The sequence below is a fragment of the Budorcas taxicolor genome, chromosome 4, assembly GCF_023091745.1.
Source record: "Budorcas taxicolor isolate Tak-1 chromosome 4, Takin1.1, whole genome shotgun sequence".
NCBI lineage: Eukaryota > Metazoa > Chordata > Mammalia > Artiodactyla > Bovidae > Budorcas > Budorcas taxicolor.
In genome coordinates this window covers 119,110,835-119,137,556 of record NC_068913.1, presented here as the reverse complement: position 1 = coordinate 119,137,556, position 26,722 = coordinate 119,110,835, and the positions used below count along the sequence as shown (strand labels likewise).

The window sequence follows — 26,722 nt, the reverse complement described above, 5'->3', positions numbered from 1 at the left end:
GCGGATCCAGACAGCCTGCACCTGCACACAGCCGGCGCCCGGCGCGGGGGAGGGGCGGGCGGCGAGCCAGGAAAGCAGGGGGGCTGCTCGGAGCCGCCACCGCTCGCAGAGCTGCCAGGCGAGGAAGTGGGCAGGGTCGTGCCAACACCTCGGACTGAGCCAGGCTGGGGCCTCAGGACCTGCGACAAGCGCAGCGCGCACGTGCTGAGCAACACCCCGGTTCCAAGGTCCCGAAACATACCTGGAAAGAGGAATTTTCCAGCAGCTACAGAGCAAACGCCAAGATCCTTGCTCTTGGAAACCGACGTTGCCACAGCCCTAGGGGGGCCGTCAGACCCGCTGTGGACCCTGGGAGCTGGGTTTAGTGGCCCCCGTGACAGGAGAGCCACGTGGGAGGGCGTCTCCTGCAGGGAAGAAGCTGGGAGGCAGCTGCAGAAGCCCTACCCCTCAATCCGGAGAAGAAGTAAAGAAACTCTAGCCAAGATTTGGTGTCAGGAACCGAATCTCCCCCCTCCCCACTGCCCCCAGGGAAAAGGGAGACCCCCCCCCCAGTCCAGCCATAGATGGACGGATGTGGTCTCCAAACTGACACCACCAGGCGGCCCCTGGCTGAGATATTAATGCCAACTCCAGGGGCAGAAGCAGGTGTGAAACCCCAGGGCTTCATTTCCGGGGGTAGCAGCCCTTGTCCTAGACTCTGGGAGGAGCCTATTGCCTTAGCAGTTTCCGCGATCACGTCTCTTGCCTGGGCTGAACGTGGTGAGGTGAGCAGACGGTTCCCGAGTTTGTACTGAAGGACTTCCGAGCACGTGTTAGCACCTCCTAGGAGTCAAGTGCATGTCAGTGAAATGAATGACTAAGCAGAAGTGTGGATACACAGTAAGAGATGAACCGGCGAACAAGCTTTTTCCAGTGTCTCCTGCACCTGGAGAATAAGATGTGTGGTTCTTGGGCTCCAGGGCTGGTTCACAAGCTGGACTCTGAATCTCTAGGACGAGACCAACATGAAAGCAGAGCCTGATCTAAGGGTGGGAAGGGCCTCCTCTAGCCCTTGCTTTGTAAACTCTCCACCCTTTGACAGGAGCAAGGCACTTGAGTTCGATAAACCTCAGTTTCCCTATCTATAAAGTCAGGGGTTGAATCAGATTTCCCATTTTCCTACTAGAGTCCTTAAACTTCAGTGATGCTCTCCAGAGATGACATCACACAAGCTTTTTCTTCTTTTTTTGATGAGTCAGAAACTCAAAGATTTCCTGGGATGTCTGTGGACCATGCGTGGATCAGAAACGAGGATAATTTTCTAGACCACATTCTGAGCCTTCTTTTACGGCAGCCGTCTGAGCACTCTGTGTGTGTTTTGATTTTTCATCTTCACTCTCTGAATGATGATTTATCTGGCTTTCAGAATAGAAGGTTGAAAGGCTTAATTGTGTGTGTGGCTTCTGGGGTTGTTTAGATTTATAAATATTTTAATAGGATTTTTATTTCTTTATAACATATATCTTGGAAAACTTTGCACCAGGAGCAAATTCTGTGTTTCTCTCCTACAAAACCTATACTAGAGAGAGAGAAAAGACTCGAGAAAATGGTCACAATTTTTAAAGTCTCTGAGGAGTAGGTGGCAGTTACAGCTGGTTTAAGCTCACTCTGCTCTGAAGGCATCAGTCATCTACAAGCCCCACCCCCACCAACAACCTAAGAGGACAGTCAGGAACAGATATGCTCAACTTCTCAAGGACTATATTATTGAGTAAATAAGACATACTAGATATTTAAACCTCCAGTTGGGGAAATCATAAAGCCAAGTTGTGAAAGTGACTGGGTCGTGTCCAACTCTTTGCAACCTCATGGACTATACAGTCCATGGAATTCTCCAGGCCAGAATACTTGAGTGGATAGCCTTTCCCTTCTCCAGGGGAATCTTCCCAACCCAGGTCTCCCACATTGCAGCCAGATTCTTTGCCAGCTGAACCACAGGGAAGCCCCAAAATACTGAAGTTGGTAGCCTATCCCCTCTCCAGGGGATCTTCCTCATCTAGGAATCAAACCGGGGTCTCCTGCATTGCAGGCAGATACTTTACCAACTGAGCTATCAGGGAAGCCCAAGTTAGACCACAGAAAATCCCATAATTGAGTGATCTAACAGCCCAAACTTATTAGTAAGACTTACATAGACCAGGGAAGGGAGGGGGCCCAGCTCTGGGAGGATGTGGAAACAAAAGTTCCGGGGGTGGGTCACGGAGGCAGGGACCGAGGTCCTCAAGTCGCTGCTCACGGCCAAACCTGCCGGCACTGGCTTCCACCCTTCCAGCATGACTCAGCCACAGGGATATGGGTCGGGGTTTGAAAACTGTTTGCGTAAGATTCTTGGTTCACCTCTGACTTAACGCCATTCCCTCCTCCTATGCTGAATCTAAGATCTTATAAAAGCTTCCCCAGAAAATCCACTTCAATAATCCCAGGTTGTGCTCACCTGGCACCAAATCTTTCTCCAAAAACTAAGAAAAGATGACCTCTCCCAGAGACTCAGATGTTTGACATTCTGAAGACACAGACTCCTATGCACGTCTCTGCCCAGTGGAAGCGGAGAATAAAATGTGGACCCATGCACCGCATAGCAACCTAATAGTTACGCACAGGAGTAAATGCTGTCTGGCCTTGAACACCGTCGTCGTGAAATGCGTTCTTGCCCTCAGAGCTGCTCAGATGATGCTGTGATGCCATGAGCCAAAGGATGGCAGCAAATTGAACTATTGCCCAAAAGCAATCACTGATTAGAATTGATCATCTCTGCAGAGAAAGGTGACCGAGAGATTAGTTGTCCTGTTATAGCAGATTTGGGCGAAACTGTGTAATTGTTAAAGGGGTGGAGCTACCTGATATTCAGTGGGAAGAGAGACCGTTAAGACTCAAGGATTCCTCTGGACGCAGGTCTGTGAACTTGGAGCTAACAGAATTCCAGGCTTGTCCTTGAAAGAGCCCATCCTCCTCACCCGGAAGAAACCGCGCTGTGCCTGTCCGAACACTCTGAGTTAGAGGTTTAAAAATGAATCGTGCTTCTGCCGTGGCTTTTATTTTAACAGGAAATTATAAAAAGACAGACCTCATTGAAACACAGAGCGAATTACAGAGGTGATATGTGGCTGGATGGCTGAAAGCTGCCGCCACGCCTTATTGGATTTGCCTAATGACACGTTTTACTGCCTCCTTTGAACAACTGTTGCCTAAGGTGTCCGTGGCCTTTTTACCTACTTCTTCCTTAATAGCGGAATCAAGATGCCACGTGATCACACTGGCGTGAAGCGCTACGCCGCCTCCGAGTGCATCGAGAGCTGTGTCCTGCAGAACACCGGCTTGCCCAGCTTCTTGGCGGTGGCCTTTCAAGAACACAAGGGACACACATTCTTGGCCAGTCTGATACAAAAGATTCCCCTGGCCACTCCACGGCCTCCCACCCCATCCATCCTCCCCCAAACAAAGCACGAGAAAATTAGGGCATAAATACATCAGGGCAAGAAAGAAGACACGTACACAACACCCAGTGCCGTCTGCTGACGGGGAGGAAGGGAGGGAATCCAGGGCAGTCGGGCACATACTTGGCCGGCTCCCAGGGCTGGAGAGTCAGCGGTTACCATGGCGGACGGGGCCGGCCCGAGGGAGGGCTCCAGAGGGCAGGCTTTGTCTGGGCGCTGCTCAAACAGGGAGAGCTGTCGGTTTGTGTACTCTGGGGTGAGCCGTCCTCATGCTGAAAAGGCCCGGAGGAGCCTTCGGGTTTCTCTTGGCATCCCACCCTCTCCGCACCACGTCCCGCCCCCAGCCCACCTCCCCCAGGCTGTCCCTGCCTTCCCCTCCATGGAAACAAGCGTGGCGCACTCAAGGGGACACGCCAGTCGGGAGTCTCCCTTCCCTGTGGATAAGATGCTGGTAGGGACATCCCAGATCCCGCGGGCGGGAGTCAGCGCAGAAAACGAGAGAAAGCTCCCTACATGGAAAAGGAAGCTGTTCAGAGCTCAGGGGGCCCCAGGCACGCCAGCCACTCAAGCCTCACAGTGGAAAAGGTGGCATCCGGGGCCACCGGTCGCAAGCTCACTCCACGCCTGAGCGGAAGAGCCGGGGCCAAGCCAGAGGCTGTGCGAGTCACTCCGGTGTCCTGTCTAGCGTCCGCCCCAACCTCAGAGCGTCGCTGTGGGGCTCACACATCCTCGCCTGGGACGGCCCTGTGAGGCCCCTTTGGGCCCCTCCCAGACACCCTTCATGGATGCAGCCGGGGGCCCAGGTGGTGTTGAGACTGAGGGACACCTGCAGGATGAGGAAAAGGAGCCGCAAAGGTAAGAACACGCTCTAAATTCTCAGCTGGGTCCAGTGTCCTTTTCCTCAGACTGAAGGAGCCACCCGGTGTAGACCCACCCTGGTGAGATAAGGTGGCACTGCTTGACGCCCGGTTCCCCGCAACGAGAATCAAGTGGCCGTGTCCACCAGTCTACGCGAAACCGCTTTTGTTCAGCTCATTGCCCACGCCAGGCCAGGCACGGCCAGGCACCAGTCACCTGCCCAGTGAGCCCTGCCACCCAGGCGTTCATCTCTTTCACAGACAGAGATCCTGCCCCAGCTAAGTCCTGCGGGCCGCAGAGACCGGGCCTGACTCGGGCTGCACTCTGAAGCCATGTGTGGGAACAGGAGGAGATGCACCACCCTGCAGCCCCTCTGCAGTCACAGCGAAGCAAGACCGAGGCCCCCAGGTCCTCTGTAGGCGGAGGAAGCACCCAGACTCTGACCTGACACAGAGATTTCCGCTGTCGCTCTTTGCTCACTTTGCCTTCTTGGGATACTTTTTTAGCAGCGTCCACCAGAGTGCACCTCACAGTACGCCACCAGTCGGACTGGCTAATTAATAAGAAACATCTGTCCATTGACAAATATTTATTGAGCATCTTCTGAGCAGGAGCTGCTGGACTTAAACAGAGATGAATAAGTCTCACACCCTGAAGGCTCTTCTGGAAATTAGCAAACGTGTTGAGGATACAAATAGCTCCCCAGTGACGCAAGGCAAACCACCACCCCTGAAGGCAAAGCTGCTGTGAGCAGTGACACAGAGGCCATCAGCTCAACGCTGAGGGTGGGATGCGGCGAGCTCTGGGGTCCACAGGTCACGGTGCGGATACGGGGAGATAGACTCCATGGAGGGCGAGAGGCCACAGCTGGCCCCGAAGATGGACGTGGAGCAGAGAGGGCAAGTGATGGAGATGTTCCCAGGCCCAGTCATGGGCTAACCTCGGGTCCTGCAAGGATGGCGTGCAAGACCCAAGGGCGGCGGACGGAAGTGCGGAAGAGCAAGAAGCTTGGAATCAGCCCGTCTAAGTTAATCAAAAGAGATGTTTGTGACTAAAGACCCCAGTACCGTGGGCTGCAGCTTTTCTTTGGGGGGGCTGGAATGGCCAGATCGGGTGCCAGCTCTCAGGACGGATTCTCACCTGTGACAGCAGCTGCCGGGGCTCCAGCAAGATCTGTAAACACGTGCACGCACACGAGGAGCTGGTGCGATACGCCAGACACAGGCAGAGCACCGTCTGCGACACGGCCTCCGCCCCACAAACAAGAGACCACGAGCTGTGGCACAGCTCGCAGCTCCAGGGTCCTGACTGCCCCTCTCACTCCAGGAAGAAACAGGGTCCTGACCAGGAGCTCACCTGAGGGGCGGAGAGAATCTCTCGCTGAAGAGCCAACACTTAATCCATCTTTGGTGGGCTCGGCGGGGGCCAAAAGTCACGTCCAAGAGGAGAAGGGACGACAGAGGACAAGATGGCTGGATGGCGTCACCGACTCCATGGACATGAGTCTGAGTAAACTCCAGGAGATGGTGATGGACAGGGAGGCCTGGCGTGCTGCAGCCCATGGGGTCGCAGAGAGTCGGACACGACTGAGCGACTGAACAAGACCAGCCCAGTACCTGCGAATGGGGCCTTAGTGGGAGTTAGGTTCTCTGCAGGTGGAATTAGGGAAGATGAGGCCATGCTGGCATGGGGTGAGCCCTAAGCCAGAGACTGGCGTCGTTCTGAGAGACACATAGACACACGGGGAGGAGCTGGCCAGGTGTGAAGCGTCGACAACCCATAAGATACAACGCCGGAGGCTGAGAGGACGGCTGGGAGACTCCCCTCCCTGGCACCTCAGGGGAACACGGCCCTGCAGACATCTGGCCTCCAGACTGTGAAATAACGTACTCCTCTGTCTCAAGCCTTTCGTGGCACTTGGTCACTGCAGCCCGAGGGAGCTAGCCCACAACAAGACAACCAAGACGGAGGGCAGAATGGTGCGAAAATAAACACTCTCAGGGACCAAGAGGCGAAAGGCAGTCGGTGAGACTTCCAGACGGTCTGTCCTGCCCGACCTCATGCGACCCTGCCCCTGCGGAGACAGGGACACGGGAGGACCCAGCTCACTCAGCTCCGGGGAATCTCATCGTCTGCTTGGATCTGCGTATCCCATAAGCCGATTTAAGCCAATCATCTGTTGGAAAAATAAAATTGGAATAACCAAACGCTGAGATCTGGCAAGGAGGAAGGAAAGGCTCAGCATCCCAGCGAAGGGATCACCTCTTCTCTCCATCCTGCAGATGGATAACATGCAACGCGGGTGCTGCCCCCGCTCTGATGGGCCCGATCAAAGGCCCTGGAGACGCACACGTTGTCACACGGTAAACAGAACGCCGAGTGACCGTAACAGAGGACCTGCAGGAAAGGGAAGTCCTGCATCTGAAAATCTCTATCATTCCCAACTAGCAGCTGGCCCCTCCAAGTGAAGGTCCCAGGTTCTAAAACAGAGATATCTCTTGGAGAGGCTGGCCAGGGAAGACTGCTCTTATTTTTAAAGGCTTCTTTCATGCCATTCTGTGTTCTTTTCCACAGTCACCTGAGCGATCAATAATTCAAGGATTTATAGAAGCAGCGTCCTTGAGCACACCTAACCTGAAATCCCCGTTTCTGTCCAAACCTCAGGGGCCAGGCTCATGGTCACCCAGGAAGCACAGCCTTGCTGGCTGTCTCTCCTGGGCCTCAGGAGTGCAGAACCCGCAGCTTGGAGATGGAGGTCAGTCTGGTCCACGCTGACCTCACTGCCAAGTGGCCTTGGGCAGAGCTGCCTGCAGCTCATGTGTGCTGGCCCCAGCCCAGCAGAGGCTGTGAGCATGCCTCCAGGGCAAGGCCACCCTCTGCCACCCTTCTGCCTCATCTTCCACAGGTGCCTGGACAAGAGGTCTCCCCTCTCTGCGTCTCATTTTACTCAGCTGCAAATGGTGCCTGCTTGGTAGGATCCTGTGCCTTGATTAACTGAATATCATTCAAGCACAATGAAAATGTATCATAAACAATGAATGAGCAAATATGAATACCCAAAGCTACAGGTGAGATTTAACTTCTCGCCACGCGGCACCCTCTGGGTGAGATGCTGGCCAAACACACAGGAGGGCACCGCTGTGAGCAAGGGCCGTGTGCCGTATTCCCCCACCAGGCAAGGGGCCATGGGCCCCCAGGGAACATGCCTCCTGCATCCCCAGCGTGCCTCCCCTCTGGACCTCCCCCTACAAAGCCTCCCCCTGGAGTGCGGCCTCAGTCTCCCCCGGAAACTCCTCACCCCCCCTGCCAGAGGCGCCGGCAACCCTCCCAGGCATTCTTATTAACCCTGCCCCCCAAGCGCTGGGGTAGGTGAGCCGCTAAGGTTCCAGGGACCTGTGCTAACGGCGCGAAGCCCAGGAGTGTGTGTTCGCTGCTCAGTTTCCCCTTCCGCTCCATCTCCCACCTCCTGCCACTCCGGCTGCCACCTCGCAGCCCCCTCCTCCCGATCCCTCTGTGTTCTGGGTTTTGCCTGGGCGCCTTAAGAGAGATGAGGCAGGACGCCCTCGGCAGCCCAGGGGTTAAGACTTCCCCTTCCAGTGCAGGTGGTACAAGTTCAGTCCCCAGTCAGGGAGCCAATATCCACATACCTCGGGGCCAAAGAACAAAACAGAAGACAAACAATATTGCAACAGATTCCATAAAGACTTTAAAAGTGCGCCATGTCAGAAAGCGTCGGTAGAAAAGGAGGAGGCAGCAAAGGAAGCGCATACTCTTTGTTTGGGGGGTGGAGTTGGGAGTCCAGGAGGAGTGGCTGGCCAAGCGGGACCCTGAGGGCCGCCACCCCAACTCCACATGGGACTGGTGCCTGGCAGAGCCAGAAGGCTCCTGGGAGGTCAGCCCAAGCCACCCAAACCGGTGCCTCCCTGCAGGGGGGGCATGTGGGGGGGCCAAGGTGTCAAATCTGCACACCTAGGGGGCCAGCAGGGATAGGGGGCTCAGAGTAGCGGAGCGGGCTGGCTCCCAGGCTCCACCCTAGACCATCTGCTGGCCAAGGTCAACACCGAATCGCAGGCTTGAAGACCACCATTCGCTGCGGGTCACAAGCGGTCCGGTGACCCGTCAAGAGGGAGAGGGCGGGGGAGGGCAGACCTGGAGCGGCAAAGCTGCCACCAAACGCTGTGCCCCCAGCCCAGCCCAGCCCAGCCCACCCCCAGGTCTCCGAGCTTCCTCCGCTCTGGGAGGGGGTGATGGCCTCAGTGTTCCTGCATGTCAGCACTGCATCGTTTTCCATCTAAAAGAAAACCTTTGGGCAGAAGTTGCCCAGATGACGCAAGCACCCTGCTGGCTGCCAAGAAGGGTCACAGCCATCCTCCTCCAGGGCAGCAGTGCCAGCGGGGGTGGCCAGAGCCCCCTGCCCCCAGCCAGGAGATGGCAGGTGCAGCCGGACGTGGCCCCGAGTCTCCACTCCCTGGACGGGTGCCCTCATCCAGGGAGCCCACCCCCAGAGGCAGGGCTGAGTCTGGCCCGGGCCATTCCAAACCCCGCTCCAGGACCCGCTGACCAGTCGGCTCTGGTTCTGGGCTCATCCGGTCCCCTGGAGAGATGCACGGCCCTCCTGGACTCCTCCCCCAGGTATTGGAGCAGATCACTCTGCTCCTGCTTCAGAGACCGACTGAGGCCTGGAAAACCCTGGGTCCGCCCCCCAGGCTTGTGCCCATCCCCGGGCAGGGCCCTCTCTCAGCTCTGAACGCGGAGAGACACGGCCGTGCAGGCCCAGCCCGTGCAGACAGCATCACCCTGCTGGCCCTTCATGCCAGTGTGCCAGGGCTGGGGGCCTCCTCCCCAGTTCCTCCCAGCCCTGCCCGCCTCTCAGCCACAGCATGATGGGGATACGGGTGAAGGGCGGGCAGCAGCTGCTGTTGACCTGGAGCAGAGGTCAGGGAAGCTCCCACTGGGGCCAGCAGGGCCCTCCCTGGACACCCCAGGAGGCCGGGGATGCTTGGCCCAGGTCCAGGGCTGTCGGGCAGGGAACACAGGGGTGAGGCCTGCAGTGGTGAAGGGTGCATCCCTCCAGCATCCTGAGCGGGGCTTGGCTGGCAATCCCTAGGAGAGCTGAAACAGTGGAGTCGATTTGCCAAAACCGGAACAAAAATGCAAAAGCAGTTGAAACTGGGTGATTGGTCGGGAGGAGACTGAGTAAAGTACTATCGGAAAAGAAGTCAGAGTCGGGGTGCTCGGAGGACGGAGGGAGGACCCGTGGTCCAGGTCCCTGCAGAGGTGCGGCCAGGGCCGCTGTCGTGCGGAGGCCAGGTTCCCGCGGCAGGGCGCAGGCAAACCGGAAAAGGGAAGGGGCGACCCTGTAAACGAAAGACGGGGCCGCGGACAGCGGCCCACGCCGTCTAGCCCCGCTTGCGGGGGCCTCCCGACCCGGGCGGCACGCGGCTCCCACACGGGCAGAGCGGAGCCTGTAGGCAGACTGACGGGGCCATCTAGCGGCTGGGGCCGGCGGGGCGGCGGGGGCCCGGCCAGGAGGCGCCTCCTGGGAGCGGGGGCAGGAACCGAGCAGCCACCTGTCCTCAGCAAGGATGCTGGCGAGGGATGGGAGGATGGGAGCCTGCGAGGAGGCGGGCGGGGCGGAGGGAGGAAGGAGATGACCGCGGGAAAGGCGGGCAGGGCCCAGACTGATCAGCAAGGGACCCTCAGGGTTACCTGGAAGGCCGGGTCAGCGCGGGCAGAGGCTGGGGCTTGGAACCTCGGACCCGCAAGGGGAGGGGCCCGGACCGTCTGGAGGGGTAAAGGCAAAGAGAGGGAGCCATCTGGCGTCTGGAGGTGGAAGACAACCATGTCTGGTGTCTGGGAGGTGGGGAGGGGTGGGATGAAAGGAAGGGGACGTGGGGGGAGGGCGAGACCTCAGCGTCTGGGGCAGATGCCCTCATTTCTAGGGCGAGAGATGCAAACTGCAGGTGGTTTGTCTTGATTCCCCCAACCCCTGCCCCAACGACAGGGAGCAGGCCCTTGGAATTCAAGCATCAGTGGTGGGTGGACGGCCTATCGCTTTTTCATTCCTGAGGATCTGCCAGTCTCTGGGCAGGCAGCCCTGGCAGGCTCTCAGGGTGTCCAGGGCTGGCAGGCACGGACGGCCTCAGCCCAACCCCCGACCCCTACCGCTGGGGCAGAAGGAAGGGACCTCCCACCTCCTGGGAGTGAGGGGCCAAGTGGCCCGCTCCCCGACGCCCCAGGTCTCCAAGCCCTCTGCAGCTGAGGAACTTGGGCTTTGGTTCCCCAGGTGCCAGCCTCGCTCTGGTGCCTGGCCGCTCTGGGGTCCTGGCGGGATTCTGGGGGAGCATCCCTGCTCTCGTGGTGGCTACATGGGTCCTGGATTTCCGGCTGGCTGCGGGGTCTGAGACCCAGCGCTGCAGCCCTTTCGCCTTTCTAGGAGAGGAAAAGGGGAGGGGAGGGAGACGCCACTCAGTGTCTAGGGGAGGGTGGTCAGGAGGCTGGAGTGTCCCCAGGGCCCAGGGGCTTGAGGACAAGCCCCCACCTCCAGCCGTGTCACGACCACACTGAGCTGCGCGAGGCCACCGCCCCGAGCAGACCTCCGGGGTCCAGGCCGGTGTGACCCTTCTGCTTCTGTCCCACTGGGAGACCTTGAGGAAGTTGGGTTGATGCCTCACGAATCATAGACCAGCATGGAGGGGGGCTCTCCTGGACGGCAGAGCCTCGGTGATGCTGGGTGTGTGCGAGGACCACACTGCAGACTCTGACGACGCCCCCCTTCCACGCCACCCCCGGCAAAGCGTGTCTGCGTGGAGCTCACCCGAACCGTGGCTGGGGCCCAGCGACAGCTCTTAACTGCAGAGTGAGCCCCAGGCCTTGCTCAGGCCCCTCCACGTGGAGAGCCCCGCCCCCCACCCCACTCGGAGCAATTACTGTGTCTGAGCAATAGGGCAGGGCCCAGAAGGAGGGCATATTCTGCAAAAGGCGGGGGGGGGGGGGGGGGGGCAGAATCTGTGCTTTTCTTTTTCTGGTTGAAACAAGACTGAGTTTGTTCCTTAAATGCAGGACCTGAGAGCTCCAGCTTTGCCGGCCCTGAGTGCTGAGCCGACTCCTGGACGCCCCTCTCTGACCAGGACAGTGTGCCCCCATCGCCCTGCCCCACCCCAGGCTGCAGCCCCCAGGGCACGAGGACCAGCTTGCCCAGCTCCAGGGAAAGCCGGCTCGGTGTGATGTGCAAGGAGCCTGAATTCCACATTCACCTCATCCCTGGCCTGCACTTTGCTCCGATCGATGCAATCGTGGGGGCGGTGTGTGCACAGCCTTGCCCACTCACCGCTGCCCCCACCCCGTCCCCAGCACAGTGGGCCTCCGCCCACCACACAGGCACCAGCACCGTCCCCTGCTCTGAGCTGGGGTGCAGCCCCCCAGACCCACTCTGGCCCAGCCAGCCGGCCCATCCCCTCAGCTCACTCTGCACCTGAGCTCATCTCCATTCTACTCTCAGGGCGTTAAAAATAATGCATTAACCGAAGCACAATAAAGAGCAGCAGGTTCAAGTTGTTCTAAGGTGTCAGAAGCTCCTCAAACAGCACCACGCGGTGTGTCCTGACCAGCTGTAGCGACTGGAACCTTCAGGAGGAGCAGAGGACCCCCCCCCCACTCCTGTCTTTCAACTGCAGGGAGACCTGGCCTGCATGACAAAGTCCCTGGGAAAACATTTAAATAGGACCTGGGCAGCTCTGCCCAACAAACATTTGAGAGACTATTTGTTTGGTGATGGAAGCTTGGGGGTGGGGGACGCTGAGTCTAGATGTCGTTTAAAAACTTAAGTTGGTTTTAACTGAAGCATCTACCATTCTGGAGGAAGGGAAGGGGGAATGGGAGGTGTGTGCAGGGCAGGGGTAACTGAGGTTATCCTCATCCGCCTGCCTCCTCCCTCCCTCTCACCTTTGTCTCGGTGAAGATGTTTTCCTCTCTTAACTAGAAGCCTTCAGGTAAAAATAAAGCCACAGCGGCAACAGAGGGGGGAAAAAATGAGTCTTTTTTAGGGTTAAACATCAGAAGACAAGCTTGTGCGGCTTCGGCCAATCAGATCCGCCCTGCCAGCTATAATATAGTACTGAAGACAGCCTCTCGCACAAGCTCTCAGGCTTGCTACCATTTAAAATCAGACTCTTTTTGTCTTCTGCCGGCTGTCTTGAGCCCCAACTCCGATGCGTTCCGTTATCAGCGGCCAGCAGCCTGCCGTCCCAGCCCCCGTCTGGGTGCGGATCGGTGGCGAGTCCCCCGCAGCGGCGGCGGCGGGCAAGGTTATATAGGAAAAGAAAGAGCGAGGCAGGGCGCGCGGGCGCCAGCAGCCAGCCGGAGCGAGGGAGACAGAGCGCGCACACTCGCACACCCGCACCCTCGCGCACTCGGACCTGCGCCGCCGGCCGCCAGGTCCCCGGGCTCCATGGGCGAGATGCTGCTGCTGGCGAGATGTCTGCTGGTGCTGCTGGTCTCCTCGCTGTTGATGTGCTCGGGGCTGGCGTGCGGACCCGGCAGGGGATTTGGCAAGAGGCGGAACCCCAAAAAGCTGACCCCTTTAGCCTACAAGCAGTTTATCCCCAACGTGGCGGAGAAGACGCTAGGGGCCAGTGGAAGATACGAGGGGAAGATCACCAGAAACTCAGAGCGATTTAAGGAACTCACCCCCAATTACAACCCCGACATCATATTTAAGGATGAAGAAAACACTGGAGCGGACCGGCTGATGACTCAGGTAGAAACCCAGCGCGGGGCGTGGAATGTGTGGCTTTCAAGGGGTTATGTGTAACCATGCAGTTCGGTCTGTTTGCTCTTCAGGCAGGTAGAAAGGCGATTTTGCCCGCTCCTTCCCCACCCACCTGCCGGGCCTCCGGGTGCCTTCCTCTTCCTGGAGGGGAATGGAGGTGAAGGGTCCAGATGGACAAGTTGCGGGTGGGGGCGGGGGGGTAAGGACGCCGGGACATGCGGTCCACGGGAGCCCCTGACCGCATGCATCCTGCTGGGACGGCCTTTCCATCCTGCCTGGCTCTGGCTGGAAACTTGGGGAGACCTTCCCTTTGGGGTCATCTGTCCTTCCCAAGTTGGGAGTGGGCACCGAGGAAGGAGGCAAGGAGGCAGCGTCAAGGGGTGTCGGGGTCAGCGGGCAGGTGCAGCCTCTGCGCTTCCCCTCTCCTTTCTCCTCGCTGCTCCGCTTTTCCCACCGCTCCCCTCGCTCTGTCGCCCCCACCCCACCGTAGCCCCTCCACAGGCAGTGCTGACAAAGGGTCGGGGTTCCAGAGGCAGCCGGGCTGGCCCCTGCCCGGATCACAGAGCTTCCACCGCCACTCGGGCGCGGGCGGTTGTGCCCATCCGAGTGTGAATGTATCGATATTTCTTTAAGGATGCCCTCTGATTCTCCCGAGCCCGCGGTACTTGAGGGGAGGGACTTAGAACTTACTGGCATTGCATCACGCTAGTTTTCAACCTGCTTGCCTAGGAATTAGGAGAGACTCGGTATCAGCGGGAGGGGGCTAGAGAGACGAACCAAAGCGAAACACGCGTTCCTCTCGCCCTCCCTACCTCCGCTGGACTCCTGACTGCCCATCTCCCCGCCAGTGGGAGACTTTCCGCCAACTCCACGCACGTAGGACTGAAGCTAGAAATGGATTTCCTGAGGAATATAGGTCAACATCCTTTTTATTGCCCTATTAAAATATTCGAGTCCTACCTTTAGGGCCAGGAGCGCACCGCCGCTGACGGAGCGGCGCTGGCGGGGCGCTGGTGCGGGGGAGGCTGGGGGCGGGAGCGACCCGGGAGCCACCTCCGGGGCCGCGGCGCTCCCCGGCCCACTGCCCGGCCTTGCGGCGGAGCCGAGCAGGGCGAGGACCCGGCGGGGAAGCGGGCTTCCGCTGACGGGCAGAGGGCGGCGAGGGAGCGGGGGAGGAGAAGGTCCTTCTCCCCGACTTGCTGGCATCTGCTCCCGACCACCTTAAATCTGGCCCGCGAGTGCGGACGCGCGCGCCGGTGCCGGGAGCGGCGAGAGCCGCAGTTAACTCTGCGCAGGCCGCGGGGGGCCCGGCGCGTGCGGGGCTCCTACCCCCGGCCCACGCTCGACCCCCGCGGGACGGAAGGGGCCTTCCCAGGACCGCTCGGAGCCGGGGGAGAGGGGCGAGGGCCCGGAGAAAGCGGCGGGGGCGGGGGCGCCGAAGGTCCCCGAACCAGAGAGCTCGGCGTGCGCCGCGCTCCGCGCGGGGCCGGCGCGGGAGGGAGCGAGGTCCCTGGCCCGCACCCTGCCGGGGCCGCGGGCCTCTTCGCCCCGCCACCCGGGCAGAGCGCGCGGAGCCGCGCACCCGGGCAGACGCATCCCTGCTCCACTTACTCCCGGGTTATCGATCCCGCGGCTCGGGTTTCAGTGCGCGCGGGGCTGGACCGCGGCCTCCCGCCGGCCCCTCCACGCGCCCGAGCGCGGGCTCGGCCAAGGGCTCCCGGCGGCGCTCCGACGGCCAGGCTGGCGGGGGCGGCACCGGGCGGGAGCGGGCAGGCCGGTTCCCGGGCGGGGGCGCCTCCCGGGCCAGGGCGCCCGGCCGAGCCCCCGCCGGGCCGCTCGCCGCCCCCGCCGGGACCCACGGCCGCGCGGCCCGACGCCGGGCCGCTCCGGCCGCCGTGTGCTCCGGCAGCATTTGAACTTCTGACCTTCTGTCAACTTCCCTCAGACGAACGAAACGAAAACAAATACTTTTTTTCCTTGGGCAGTGGCTATTCCCGTTCCCAACACAAAAGGAGGGGGGAGGGGCAGCCGGCGAGGGGGCGGGGTGGGGCAGGGCGGGCCAGGATCGTAGCCGGGACCCCCCCAACGCCCCCTGAAAATGGGGAGGCTGGCCGGGGGGCGGCCTGAGAGGTGCCCCCTTGATCTCCGCCACCGCGTCCTTCCCGCGTCCCCATCCTAAGACTTAAAGCGCGGAAGGCGGGAGACCTGGGCGGGGAGGGCAGGGCCGGCGAAGGGGGGTAGCGGGCACCTGCGCCCCGCGGGCCCCCCACTTAAGATAGCCGCCCAGACTGTTCTCAGGTGCGTGTCCCTCCTCCCCCGTCTCTGTGCGTCCCTGTCTCTCTAATGGGACTGCCGCCCAAGTCCCTCAACCATGGCGAGATCGTCCCCAGTGGAACTTTGAGAGCAGTTCAGGAACGCAGGCGCTCCTGTTAATATTAACTCGGGGCGGGAAGGGGGAGCTCAGACCGACGCGCTCTCCCCGCAGGCCGGCCGTGGGTGCCGGGGGCTCCGAGGGGGCAGGGGGCCGCCGGGGGCCGGCCGGGAGCGGCGGTGGAGACCGCCAGGTTTCCGGGGGGTGCGTGGCGGCCCCCGGGGAGCGGCGCTCCGCGGTGGGTTCCACCGGAGGGGCCTGGTTTTCTGCAGTGGGGGGCGGAGGCGTGGAGAGAGGCGCGTGCGGGACTGGGGGGGACCCTTGTGAAGCTGGGGCACCCCTCCCCCGCGCCGGGGAAGCCCGTCGGCGGCGACAGCCCCCGCTCGGCTCCCCGAGGCGCGGAGCGGCTGCGCAGACGGGGGAGGCGGCGGGAGCCCAGGCGTGGGGAACAGCTCGGCCTTCCGCCGACACAAAGCCGGGCCCGCCGGCCCCGCCGGGCTTCACGGTGGCTGCACAGGGGCGGGCTTGATTCGCGGCACACGACCCAGTGAATTGATCACCGGCCCAGCCTTCCCGGCTCTGCCTGCGACGACCCCGCCCGGCCGGGGCGCGGAGCGTCCTGCAGTCGCGGGGCCGAGGCCCCCCGCCTCCGGCGCCCGGCCGAGCGGGGGGAGCGCGCGTGGGGCGCGGGGCGCCGACTCGGGCCTGCCTTGGCGCGGCCCCGGGGCTCCTCGCCCGGCTTCTCCATCGCCTGCCCGGGTGGCGCAGCTCAGAAGGCGGGGGGCTGGTACAAGTGCTCCCCAGCCTGCCCTCCCCCTTGCCAGCGGCCCCCGAGGAAGCCATCAAAAAGCTCCGCCTGCCCCCCGAAAGCAGGGAGCCGGGGTGCCATGGGGGTTCGGGAGGAGAGTGTCTGCGTGTGCGCGTCGTGGTGTGCGCCTGCGCAGCGCGTTCCACATCCCGGCTCGAAACTGCCCCTGGTTTACTGATTGATTTTCATGTAAAACGCATTCAGTCCTCGAGATGACCTCACTCAAACTCTGTCCTTCCGAGTTTTTTTTTTTTTAAAGAAAACTGTCGGCGGGCCCAGAAACCCGCAAGCGCTGACCTGTTACCAGGGCCGCCCCCTAGTGCTCTGCCCGCATCACCACCCCACACACACACACACACTCACATCTGTTGTACGTTTAACCCCACAACCATAGGCTGGTACTCATTGCTGCCAGATACACAAGACTTTTCCTGCTGCGCAATCGGTCACGTCCCCTTAAAATGCGGCAGCAGCCCTTGCCAGAGCCCTCGGCACCCCCCCAACTCCGTAGGACAAGCCCCCCCCACCCCAGCCATAATCAGGGTCCCGGCGGGGGGCGTCGTGTCATCTCGGTGACCGGGGTCCCCGCTGGGGGTCACCCCCGCCCTCTGCAGAAGTCAGCTTGGAGTTGTCACCTACCTCCCCCTCGAGTCTGCCTCTTTGGGGGACACCCCCATCCTGACTTGGTCACCACTCCCCCATTTTGCAGTCCCGCACCCTCCAGCCGCGGTGCGACAGTCCAGGGTGTTTCTGTCCACAGCAACGCACACGTGATCCAAGGCTCTCTAGAATCCTTATCTGAATGGGACCCAAGAATCCTGCGGGAACTCCCACAACTTTGCCCTGGCTCGACTCCTGCCTATTCACTGTTTCTTTACCCCACAAGGAAGCGGGAGGGGGGGACCCCAAGGACGGTTTCCAGAAGGAGGCTCCCCAAGGCAAGGGCTCAGAGGGACCCCCCTCCACGCCCCGGGCCTCTCCGGTTCACCCACCCCTCCCCCACCCCCATCCCCTCCCCCACCCCACTGCACCTCACCCCTCCCTCCCCACCCCTCCCTCCCCACCCCTCCCCACCCCTCCCCACCCCTCCCCACCCCTCCCCACCCCTCCCCACGCCTCCTCCAGCTCTTAAGTTTGCTCTTCAAACTTGCAGGACACCATTCTGAGCCGGCCAAGAAAACAAGAGGGGGGAAGGGAACAGGTTAAGGAAAACAAGAGTCACAATCAGACCGCAGAAAAGCTGGGAAAAAAAAGAGTTCCACGGGGAAAAGGAATGCGGCTGTCCAGATAAAGAATGTTTGCCATCCGGCCCTGGCCTTATAGAAAATTATAACTCACCTGGTTGCCTTTCACTCCCAGCACCCCCACCCCTCGAGTCGCTATCAGCGTCCCACCTGCCTCTCTACCTTTGGCTTAAGTCTCGCCTCAGATAGGCACAGGGCAGGCGGGAGGGCACAGAGATAAGGCAAGGCTTTTAATTCTTTGAGAAGCAGTGTATTTTTCTTTTTGCGGCACAGTTGCGCCCCGGGCCTCTCTGTGGCCTCCAGATGAGGGGTTTGTCCAGGGAGAGGGGCGGAGCCTTGCACAGGTGCTGGGCGATGGGGCCAAGCAGGAGAGGGCAGGGCTGGAGGGCACCCTGGCCGAGGGTGCGGGCCTTTGGCCATCGTCCAGAAACGCACAGTTGACTTGTTGCAGAGGAATTTCATCTGCTTCTGGGGCCACGATCAGGCCTCTGCTGTTTCAGATGCAGAGAAGATCCCCAGGTCGTCTGCGAGGGAACTGGCTCATCACCCGAATGCCAGGACCCCTGCCACCAAAGTGCCCTCGCCGGGGCCCAGGCCTCGCCTCTTTCCTTCTCTGCACAGTCTGCATCTTGTGGGGCTGGGCTGAAGAGCCCACAGGGGCAGAGGTGGCATAGCGTGGGGAGGCATAGGGTGGCCCGCAGTGGGGGTGGCTGGCAGGCCCAGATGCTGAGGTCTCCTGGGGTGTCCCCTTCTCCTCACAGAGGTGCAAGGACAAGCTGAACGCCTTAGCCATCTCTGTGATGAACCAGTGGCCGGGCGTGAAGCTGCGGGTGACCGAGGGCTGGGACGAGGACGGCCACCACTCGGAGGAGTCGCTGCACTACGAGGGCCGCGCAGTGGACATCACCACCTCGGACCGCGACCGCAGCAAGTACGGCATGCTGGCACGCCTGGCCGTGGAGGCCGGCTTCGACTGGGTCTACTACGAGTCCAAGGCGCACATCCACTGCTCAGTGAAAGCAGGTGAGGGGCCAGGCCCGCCGCTGCCGGCAGCACGCCCCCCTCCTGCCCACCTCCAGCTCTGCACCCCACAGGCTGACTCCAGGGCCGGAGGAAGATGGGTAGGGGTCGGGCAGGGAGGGCCCTGGGGGCTGACTGCTGTTTGCGGGGGGCGGCCGTGCTCTCTGAGGCCCTTCTCCATGCCCACCTTGGAGGCTGCAGAGGCCCACGTCCTCGGAGTCCAGATGCAGAGGGCATCTGGCTTCCCGAGCCTTCCTCCAGCCTGGTTTCCGCAGCTCCTAGCGCAGGTGGCAGGAGACAGGGAGGAAAGATTGGGGGTGGCGTGGCGTGGCGGGGCGGGGCGGGGTGGGGGGGACTTTCCTGGTGAGAGAGGGCAGCCCAGCCCAGACAGCCAGCTCTGGCCCAGGGCCTTTGTCTCCGGAGGGTTTAAGAAGGAACCACTCCCCACTCCGCCCCCGCCCCCCTGCGCGGGAGGAGCCGCCCCGGGTGGAAACCCCGGCCCCTCCCCGCCCCGCTGGAGCCTAGGCTAACCGGGCTCACCGGGCCCGGGGGACGAGGCCCGGCGGCCGGCCACAAAGCCAGTAGTTACGGCTTCCAACATCTGGAGGGCGCCAGCCCGGAGCGCCCGTCCTCCCCGGTAAGCAACTGGGCCGCCCTGCGCCGCGAGGCCGCTTCCCTGGGCCTGCAACGCCACTCGCTGTTGCGGGCGAGGAACAGCTCCGGGAGTCAGGTGTGCGCGCGGGCGCAGGCCCCGACTCGGCCGGGCGGTCCCGCCACCCCCTGCAGAAGCTGCGCCTTCAGCAGAGCAGTCCACAGCGGGTGTCGGAGGAGCTGCGTCTCCCCCACCACTGGGCTTGCCGGTTTGTCTCCTAACCTGTGATTTATTAGCACATGTTAGGAGGAAAAACAGTTGAGAAGTGTCGACACACTTTGGAGGAAAGGAAAATAATGGCTTCTTGGCACACAAGGTGTGGACGGTGGGCAGAAGGTCTGGGCTTATAGCCCGAAAAAGGTCTCAGCCGCTGGAGGGCGCGGAGGCGCGCCCCCCATCCCCGGCCCTGCGCGGGGCTCCCAAACGGAGGCGCGCCCCCCATCCCCGGCCCTGCGCGGGGCTCCCAAACGGAGGCGCGCCCCCCATCCCCGGCCCTGCGCGGGGCTCCCAAACGGAGGCGCGCCCCCCATCCCCGGCCCTGCGCGGGGCTCCCAAACGGAGGCGCAGCGCGTGGTCCCCTCCCGGCCGCCCCGGTCCGCGGGGTGCCCCCCTGTCGGGGCTGGGGTGGGTGGAGGGTGGTCCCTCGAGGTCTCCGCGCAAATGAGCAACAGTCGTCCGGCCCGGGACCCCGGCGGGGGCGCGCGGCCTGGTGCGCAGCAGAGCCGCTCATTGGCATTCCGCGCACGCGGGCCGGGCGCGGGGCGGTGCGTGTCAGGCAGGGTCGTGCGACTCGACGACTCGGGCTCGCCTGAGTCCCGGACGCATTGCGGGAGGCTGCGGCGGGCCCCCAAAGGCCGGCCCCTGCACTTCATGCCCGAGAAAACGATGAGAAGATTAAATACCCTCAGTAATTCCAGCAGGAAGATTCTTTCTGGCGATCTCTATTTGCCAAAAGCCTGATCCCGGAGATTGGAATGCAAAGAAGACGGGGGGCCGTCCTGCCCCTCCTCCCCGGCCCCCCGCGCGCCGCCCGACTCCCCGGGATTATTGTCCCGGGGACAGTGAGCCTCAGAGAGCGACGGAGGCCGGAGAAACCCGGTAGTCAAGGGGCCTTGAGAACCCGGGGCTTCCCGAGCGCGGAGCAGGCCCCGCCATTTAAAATTCAAATACACATCTTGAGTGCTTGCAAGAGAGGCCTGGCTGTGCAAATAGTGCCTGTGAGGCCCGGGCCTCTGGAGGGCCCGCGTGTGAATCGCTGAGGGGCGGGGGGAGGGGCGTTGCACCTGAGCAAACAGGGAGGGGGCGGCCCGCGCGGAGAAAGTGGAGGGGGACGGGGGGCGAGATGGAAGGGTCCCCTCTTCCAAGAGCGCCTCCTGTTCGGTGCAGAAATCACAATGACAATGGCGAGCCCTTTATTGGATTTTAATTAGAAAATCCACACAGCCCCGGGTTTTCACACCTCAGGCAAAGCTCTGGAATGTTTGTCCAGTTGCTACAACTACTATAGCTATTTTTCACCGCACTGCCCCCACCCCCGCCACACACACACCCGCCGGCCGACCCCCAAGCCCCCCCCCCCCCACTCCAACCCCGCTGGGCGCTGGGGGTGGGAGGCCCAGGGTGCCAGCCGCGCGGCCTGGGTGCCGAGCGCACGAAGGCAGGGGAGCCGCGCCTCCCGCCGAGGCGGGAGGAAAGGAGGGTGCGCCCCGGCGCGCGGGTAAGCTCGAGGAGGCTTCCTGAGGACTCCAAGTGGAGAGCAAATACCCTGTGAATTCGCGGCGAGGCTGGGTGTGTGCGAAGCCGGCGGCGGGGGTGAGGGAGGCGGAAGGGAAGGAGGGGAACTGGCCTCCCGCCGGAGACGCCAGCCGACCTTTGGCACCGCCGGTCCAGCCCTAAGAGAGTCGTTAGGGAATGCGTCTGCATCTGAGATCGGCCTCCGGGGCGGGGATGGGGGAGGGAGGTCTGCGCGCGCCCAGCCGGACTGTCTCCCGCGCGCCCCGGAGCCACGGGCATCCCTGGCCTGGGCGCGCGGCACGCCAAGCGCGCGCCCCCCGCCCTTTCCGCCGGCGCCTCCTCGGGGCTCACCGCCACTCCCCGTCTCCCCTTGTCCCGCCTCTCCCTCCCCGCAGAGAACTCGGTGGCGGCCAAGTCGGGCGGCTGCTTCCCGGGCTCGGCCACGGTGCACCTGGAGCAGGGCGGAACCAAGCTGGTGAAGGACCTGCGGCCCGGGGACCGCGTGCTGGCGGCCGACGACGAGGGCCGGCTGCTCTACAGCGACTTCCTCACCTTCCTGGACCGCGACCGCGGCGCCAGGAAGGTCTTCTACGCCATCGAGACGCGGGAGCCTCGCGAGCGCCTGCTGCTCACCGCCGCGCACCTGCTCTTCGTGGCGCCGCACAACGGCTCGGCCGCGGGGGCGCCCGAGGGGGCGGCGGCGGGCGGGGGCGCGCCGGGGCGCCGGGCGCTCTTCGCCAGCCGCGTGCGGCCGGGCCAGCACGTGTACGTGGTGGCCGAGCGCGGCGGGGCCCGGCGGCTGCTGCCCGCCGCGGTGCACAGCGTGACGCTGCGCGAGGAGACGGCGGGCGCCTACGCGCCGCTCACGGCGCACGGGACCATCCTCATCAACCGGGTGCTGGCCTCGTGCTACGCGGTCATCGAGGAGCACAGCTGGGCGCACGGGGCCTTCGCGCCCTACCGCCTTGCGCACGCGCTCCTGGCCGCGCTGGCGCCCGGGCGCACGGACCGCGGTGGAGCCGGCGACAGCGGGGGCGGCGGCCGCGTCCCCCCACCCGCGCCGGGGGCGCCGGGGGCGGCCGACGCGCCGGGCGCCGCGGGCATCCACTGGTACTCAGAGCTGCTCTACCAACTAGGCACCTGGCTGTTGGACAGCGAGGCCTTGCACCCGCTGGGCATGGCGGTCAAGTCCAGCTGAAGGCCGCGGGGGCCGGGGAGGGCACCGGAGGCGGGAGGGGCGGGCGGGGGGGGGGGGGCGGACGCCGCCAAGGACACACGGAAACGGCGCACGCGATGAGACTTTAATTATAATAAGAGTAAAGATTAAGAATAAAGTAGGACAGTCCAAAGTAGACTATAAGGAATCAAAGACCCCGAGAAATTCTGTCGTCGTCTTTAGTTTATATATATATATTTTTTTGAATTTTTTGATTCTTGTGTTAATTTTGGTTTTTTTTTTTTTTCCACCTCTCCTGGCTATTTATTTGTTTGGTATGAATAGATGTTTTAAAATAATATGAACCGGACCTTCAAGAGCCTTAAATAGTTTGTTTCCTGGATAATTTATTATCATGTGAACTGTACTCACAGGGGGAAAGATTATTTTGTGAGGCCAAGCCACCCGCTCAGAGTCTATTTTTCTACATGCCCCTCGTCCTGACTTTCAGAAAGCAGAATTCTGTCCTCTCCACTCCTCCTTTGCAATGCTCCTGCTTTTCGGCAAGTGTAAACTAAAACAAGCTTCATGGGGGTCCACAAATTATATTTTTATACGCAGAATTGTAAATTAGATTTTTGAGAGATCAATACTTAACTGAATTACATTTCATTTTTGAAATAGTGTAAAATATGAAAATATATTATTTTAATTTAACTAGCTTCCAATGTCACAGCCATCTCCTGTATTGTCTTCTGGGTTTAATATTTGCTTTGTCATCACCATTTTGGCCACATTCTTGGAAGTCGAGACTGTTACACACTCACTCACTCACACATAACTTTTTTTTTTTCTTGGACAAACTGGAAGAACTCTTATTTTTAACTTCAAAGAATTTATTAGAAAATAATATTTTTTAAAAGCGCACATAGTGATGAGCCCACAAGGATGGAGCCCGTAGTTTGTACAGAGAAAAACAAAGGATGTTTTTGCATTAATAAGTTGAGAAATAACTGCTGTAAATTTACTAAAATGTATTTTTGAATATTTTGTAATAGTTTTATAGAAATAAAATGTGCCGCGCACAGACTGGTTAGTGCATAATCACTAAGAATCCCTGTTGCAGCCCGTTTTCTTTGCTTTTTTGGCTTCTTTGTTTGGGAAACCTAGTGCTAACAGGAGCTCCCCGTATTGTATTTAGATGTTTTGCTCAAACTGTGAGTTCAGATCAGCTTGCTTAGGTAACCAAAGCAGGTAACCAAATTGACTTGTTTGTTTTGGTCACTGGAGAAACCTCAGCTCTGTTTGTATTTATTGTGTGAAAGTTGCTCTACTCCAAGGATGGCGGTGCCGAGCTGGGTACCGGCCAGCCCTCGCCTCCCCACAGGCTAACCCGTCCGGAGGGGCTCGGTCACCCGGAACTTCCTCCCCAGGCTCCGTGGTGCCGTGGCTGACTCTGCTCCCCCCAGCTTGGTGGCCCCAGGTTGGAGTGCCCTGCCCCGGCCTTCCAGGGAGAAAGTCCTTCACTGCTTTCTGAAGTCCTGGGGTGCCCTTTTCAGAAGGGTCCCCAAGGAGAGGGCCACACACTACCCACATGCTCCCCGCCTGCTCGGTGTGGCCACTGGCCTTCCCGCCTTGCCCACAGACCCCTAGAGCCTGGAGGTGCTGGGGTCTTTGGGCCACACCGGGTCTCCAAGCTGTCTTGAGTGGTGCCAGGTGAGGACCTTTGTCCCCAGGTCACAGCCCTCCTTCCATGAGTGGCTGGTGCCCCACACCTGCTGCTTGGCCACCCCAGTGGGTCACTCCAGGGGCTTCTGTCCGGTGAAGACCGAGGTCACACTGGGCACTACCAGCCCCGGCGTGAGCCCGTACAGGCCCAGCTTTGGGCAGGTGGGCCGTGTGGGCCCCAGGGCTTCTCAGCGGATGAAGCGTGTCTGGAGGCTGGCCTGGGGCGAGGGGCACGGGACTGAAGCCGATGACCTGGGCCCCCCTCCGCCCCACCAGGGCAGGGTCTGGGAAAGCCACTCCTGAGGCCCCCGGGGGCCTCTGTGCTCCAGGTCTGGTGAGACGTGGCTTTTTCAGGAGGCCAGGGCCCCGATGGACAGGGCTGGGGGCCGGGGCTCACCGTCCAGGGAGGAGCGGTCCCTGGTTCTCCTTGGTCTCCAGGGGGTCAACCAGGTTGCAAGCCCTGCTGAGTCTGGGAGTTTCTGCTCTGGTGACTGTTCAAGTCTGAGTGTTCAGTTAACTGGGCACACCGTGGGCTTGGGCCTGGGTGACCCCCCGACTCATTAGCGGTGAGAGAGAGGTCAGGCCCCCTCCTGGCCAGGCGAGGTGGTCCTGCCCCTCGGGGGTCCCACCTTTCAAGGCCCTTCCCAGCTTCTTGGTGAGAACTCTCTTTTCCACCTCCACCATGTAGACAGACCAAGCACCCGGCAAGGATCAGCGCAGGCTGACACCAGCCCAGGGCCCGCTTCTCCATGGTGGGGGGTGACGGGACCGACCGACCGTTGGTACCAGATGTGTGTGTGGTCTTGCTGCCCACCTCCCTTGTGGCTAAATGCACGTCTGTTTGTCAAACACGCGTATCCGAATGTACTTGAACCTGCTGTCTTTGTGCTCTATTGTTTGAAAAATTAAAGAAGTCACAGAGACCCTGTGCCATGTCTGTTCTGTGGGAGGACCCCTGTCCCCTCCTGTCATCCGCGGCTCATGCGTTCTTCCACCACGGTGTCCCCAAAACGTGAAAGCAAATACTTCATGGAGCGCGCACACTGCAGACCCATCCGGGGAGGGGAGGGCCGGGTCCTGGGACCAAGCCAGAGCCCATCCATCTGAGCAAGCAGCCAGCGGGGCGCTGGGAGAGACAGGCCCCTCCTCCCCTGGTGGAGACCCCTGGCTGTCAGCGCCACCTCCGCATGGAGTGGGCTGACATGCAAAGAATGCTGGCCGGCTGCAAGATGTGGCAAGAAGTCAACACAGGGCCTGCCCATGAGCCAGCTCCAGGCCTGGGGCGGGGGTGGTGGGGAGGAGCTGGGTTCCCCAGTGACGCAGAGAAGTGGCCAGTCCATCCTTGTGAAAGAACAGTCCACTCGAAGGGGTGGAGAGGCCCAGGGAAGTGACCTTCATAGGATTTCTTATCAGCCATCCTCGGCCCCAGGGACAAATCTGGCCAGCGGCCTGTGTTTATGCAGCCCGGGAGCTGAGATGGGGTTTTCTACGTTAAGTGGTTGAAAACAAAACAGCTAAAGAAAATTTCATATGTGAAAATTCTATCAAACTCATTACTCAGTTTCCAACCAGTAAGTGTCTCCCGGCCCCTCAGTGCCCTGCACCTCCCCCGCCCGGCTCACTCCTCTGCCTGCTGCCGCCTTCTCCCACCCAGGGCCCTCACGGCTGAGAAGCGGCACTGGAGGCCGCACGACCGCAGAGCCTGAACTGTGTGCTCTCTGGGTCTCTGCAAACCTCACATGGAGACCCTGGTGGCTCAGACAGTAAAGAATCTGCCTGCAAATGCAGGAGACTCAGGTTCAATCCCTGGGCTGGGAAGATCCCCTGGAGGAGGGCATGGCAACCCACTCCAGTACTCTTGCCTACAGAATCCCATGGACAGAGGAGCCTGGTGGGCTACAGTCAATAGGGTCACAAAGAGTCAGACACGACTGAGTGACTGACACTGTCAGTCACGTGATGGAGGTGGGGGGCGGCAGTGGAGTGCACTGGGATTCTGGGGTGTGGCCAGCACAGTGCACCTTCTGTTGGGGTTCAAAGGCTGCCATGCTCCTTGTGTAACAAATCCAGGAAGCCCTGCTGCTGTAACAGGTGAAGCTGATGCCAGTCTGGAGATAAACTGGAGACAGACCCAAGGGCAGACGCGAGAAGCCACGCAGGCTTCACCCCACCCGGTGAAAACCACCCCGGCTGAGAAACTAGGGAGCCTGCATTTGGAGGTAACCCTCTTGGCTTTTCTTGGCTGAGCTTTGATTTTCTGAGATGAAGAAGAAACTGACAGCGATCCACACCTCTGTACACAGGCTCTGGGCCGCAGTGAGGAGACCGGGGAACTGTGTGAAGGTTTGGGTGTTCAGTGGGATCTTTGGTTTCCAGGATGAGGGCAGCTATGTTCTCAGAAGGGGGAGACTGGTTTAGATAAGAGGACCCAGAAATCCCAAAAGATAAATTCGAAGAAATATGATGCCAAAAATCCAAGGGCTCCCCCATCTAACCGAGCTGCTTGGTAAACAGAACCTTCTGCTCTGGGTCCCGGAGCCTGTGTGTCTGCCTCCAGGGGAGGGGGACACCTTTTCTGCTGGACGCCAGGCGGGAAGCTCCCTCTTGTCCACACCCCAGGAAGGCTCAAGGCTTCCCTCTCTGAGCCAGGCAGCCAGAAGGCAGGGAAACCAGCCCTGTGTCTTCGAAAGGAGCTTTGGGCTCTGGGTCCCTGGGTCTGTCACCCAGCTGGTCCATGTCATCAGCATCCCAGCTGAAACCCTCGAGCCAGACCCAACAGACAGGAGCCCAGGAAACAGGATCTACGGCAGAGGCGGGATTGGGGGCTGGGGTGGGGGGCGCTGTGTCAGAGCCCTGATGCGCAGGCCTCAGCTCGGGGTGGCCGGGTGGAGACCGGCCTGTCCGCTCC

The 26,722-nt window shown here is 60.9% G+C and overlaps 1 protein-coding gene across 1 annotated transcript; it reads left to right on the top strand.

The window, feature by feature from the left end:
* Window positions 1-12,780: 12,780 nt before the first annotated feature.
* Window positions 12,781-22,128, top strand: SHH (sonic hedgehog signaling molecule). Its single transcript, XM_052639149.1, has 3 exons — window positions 12,781-13,089; window positions 18,286-18,547; window positions 21,326-22,128. The coding sequence occupies exons 1-3, from the start codon at window positions 12,781-12,783 to the stop codon at window positions 22,126-22,128; spliced, it is 1,374 nt and encodes a 457-aa protein (XP_052495109.1).
* Window positions 22,129-26,722: the final 4,594 nt, after the last annotated feature.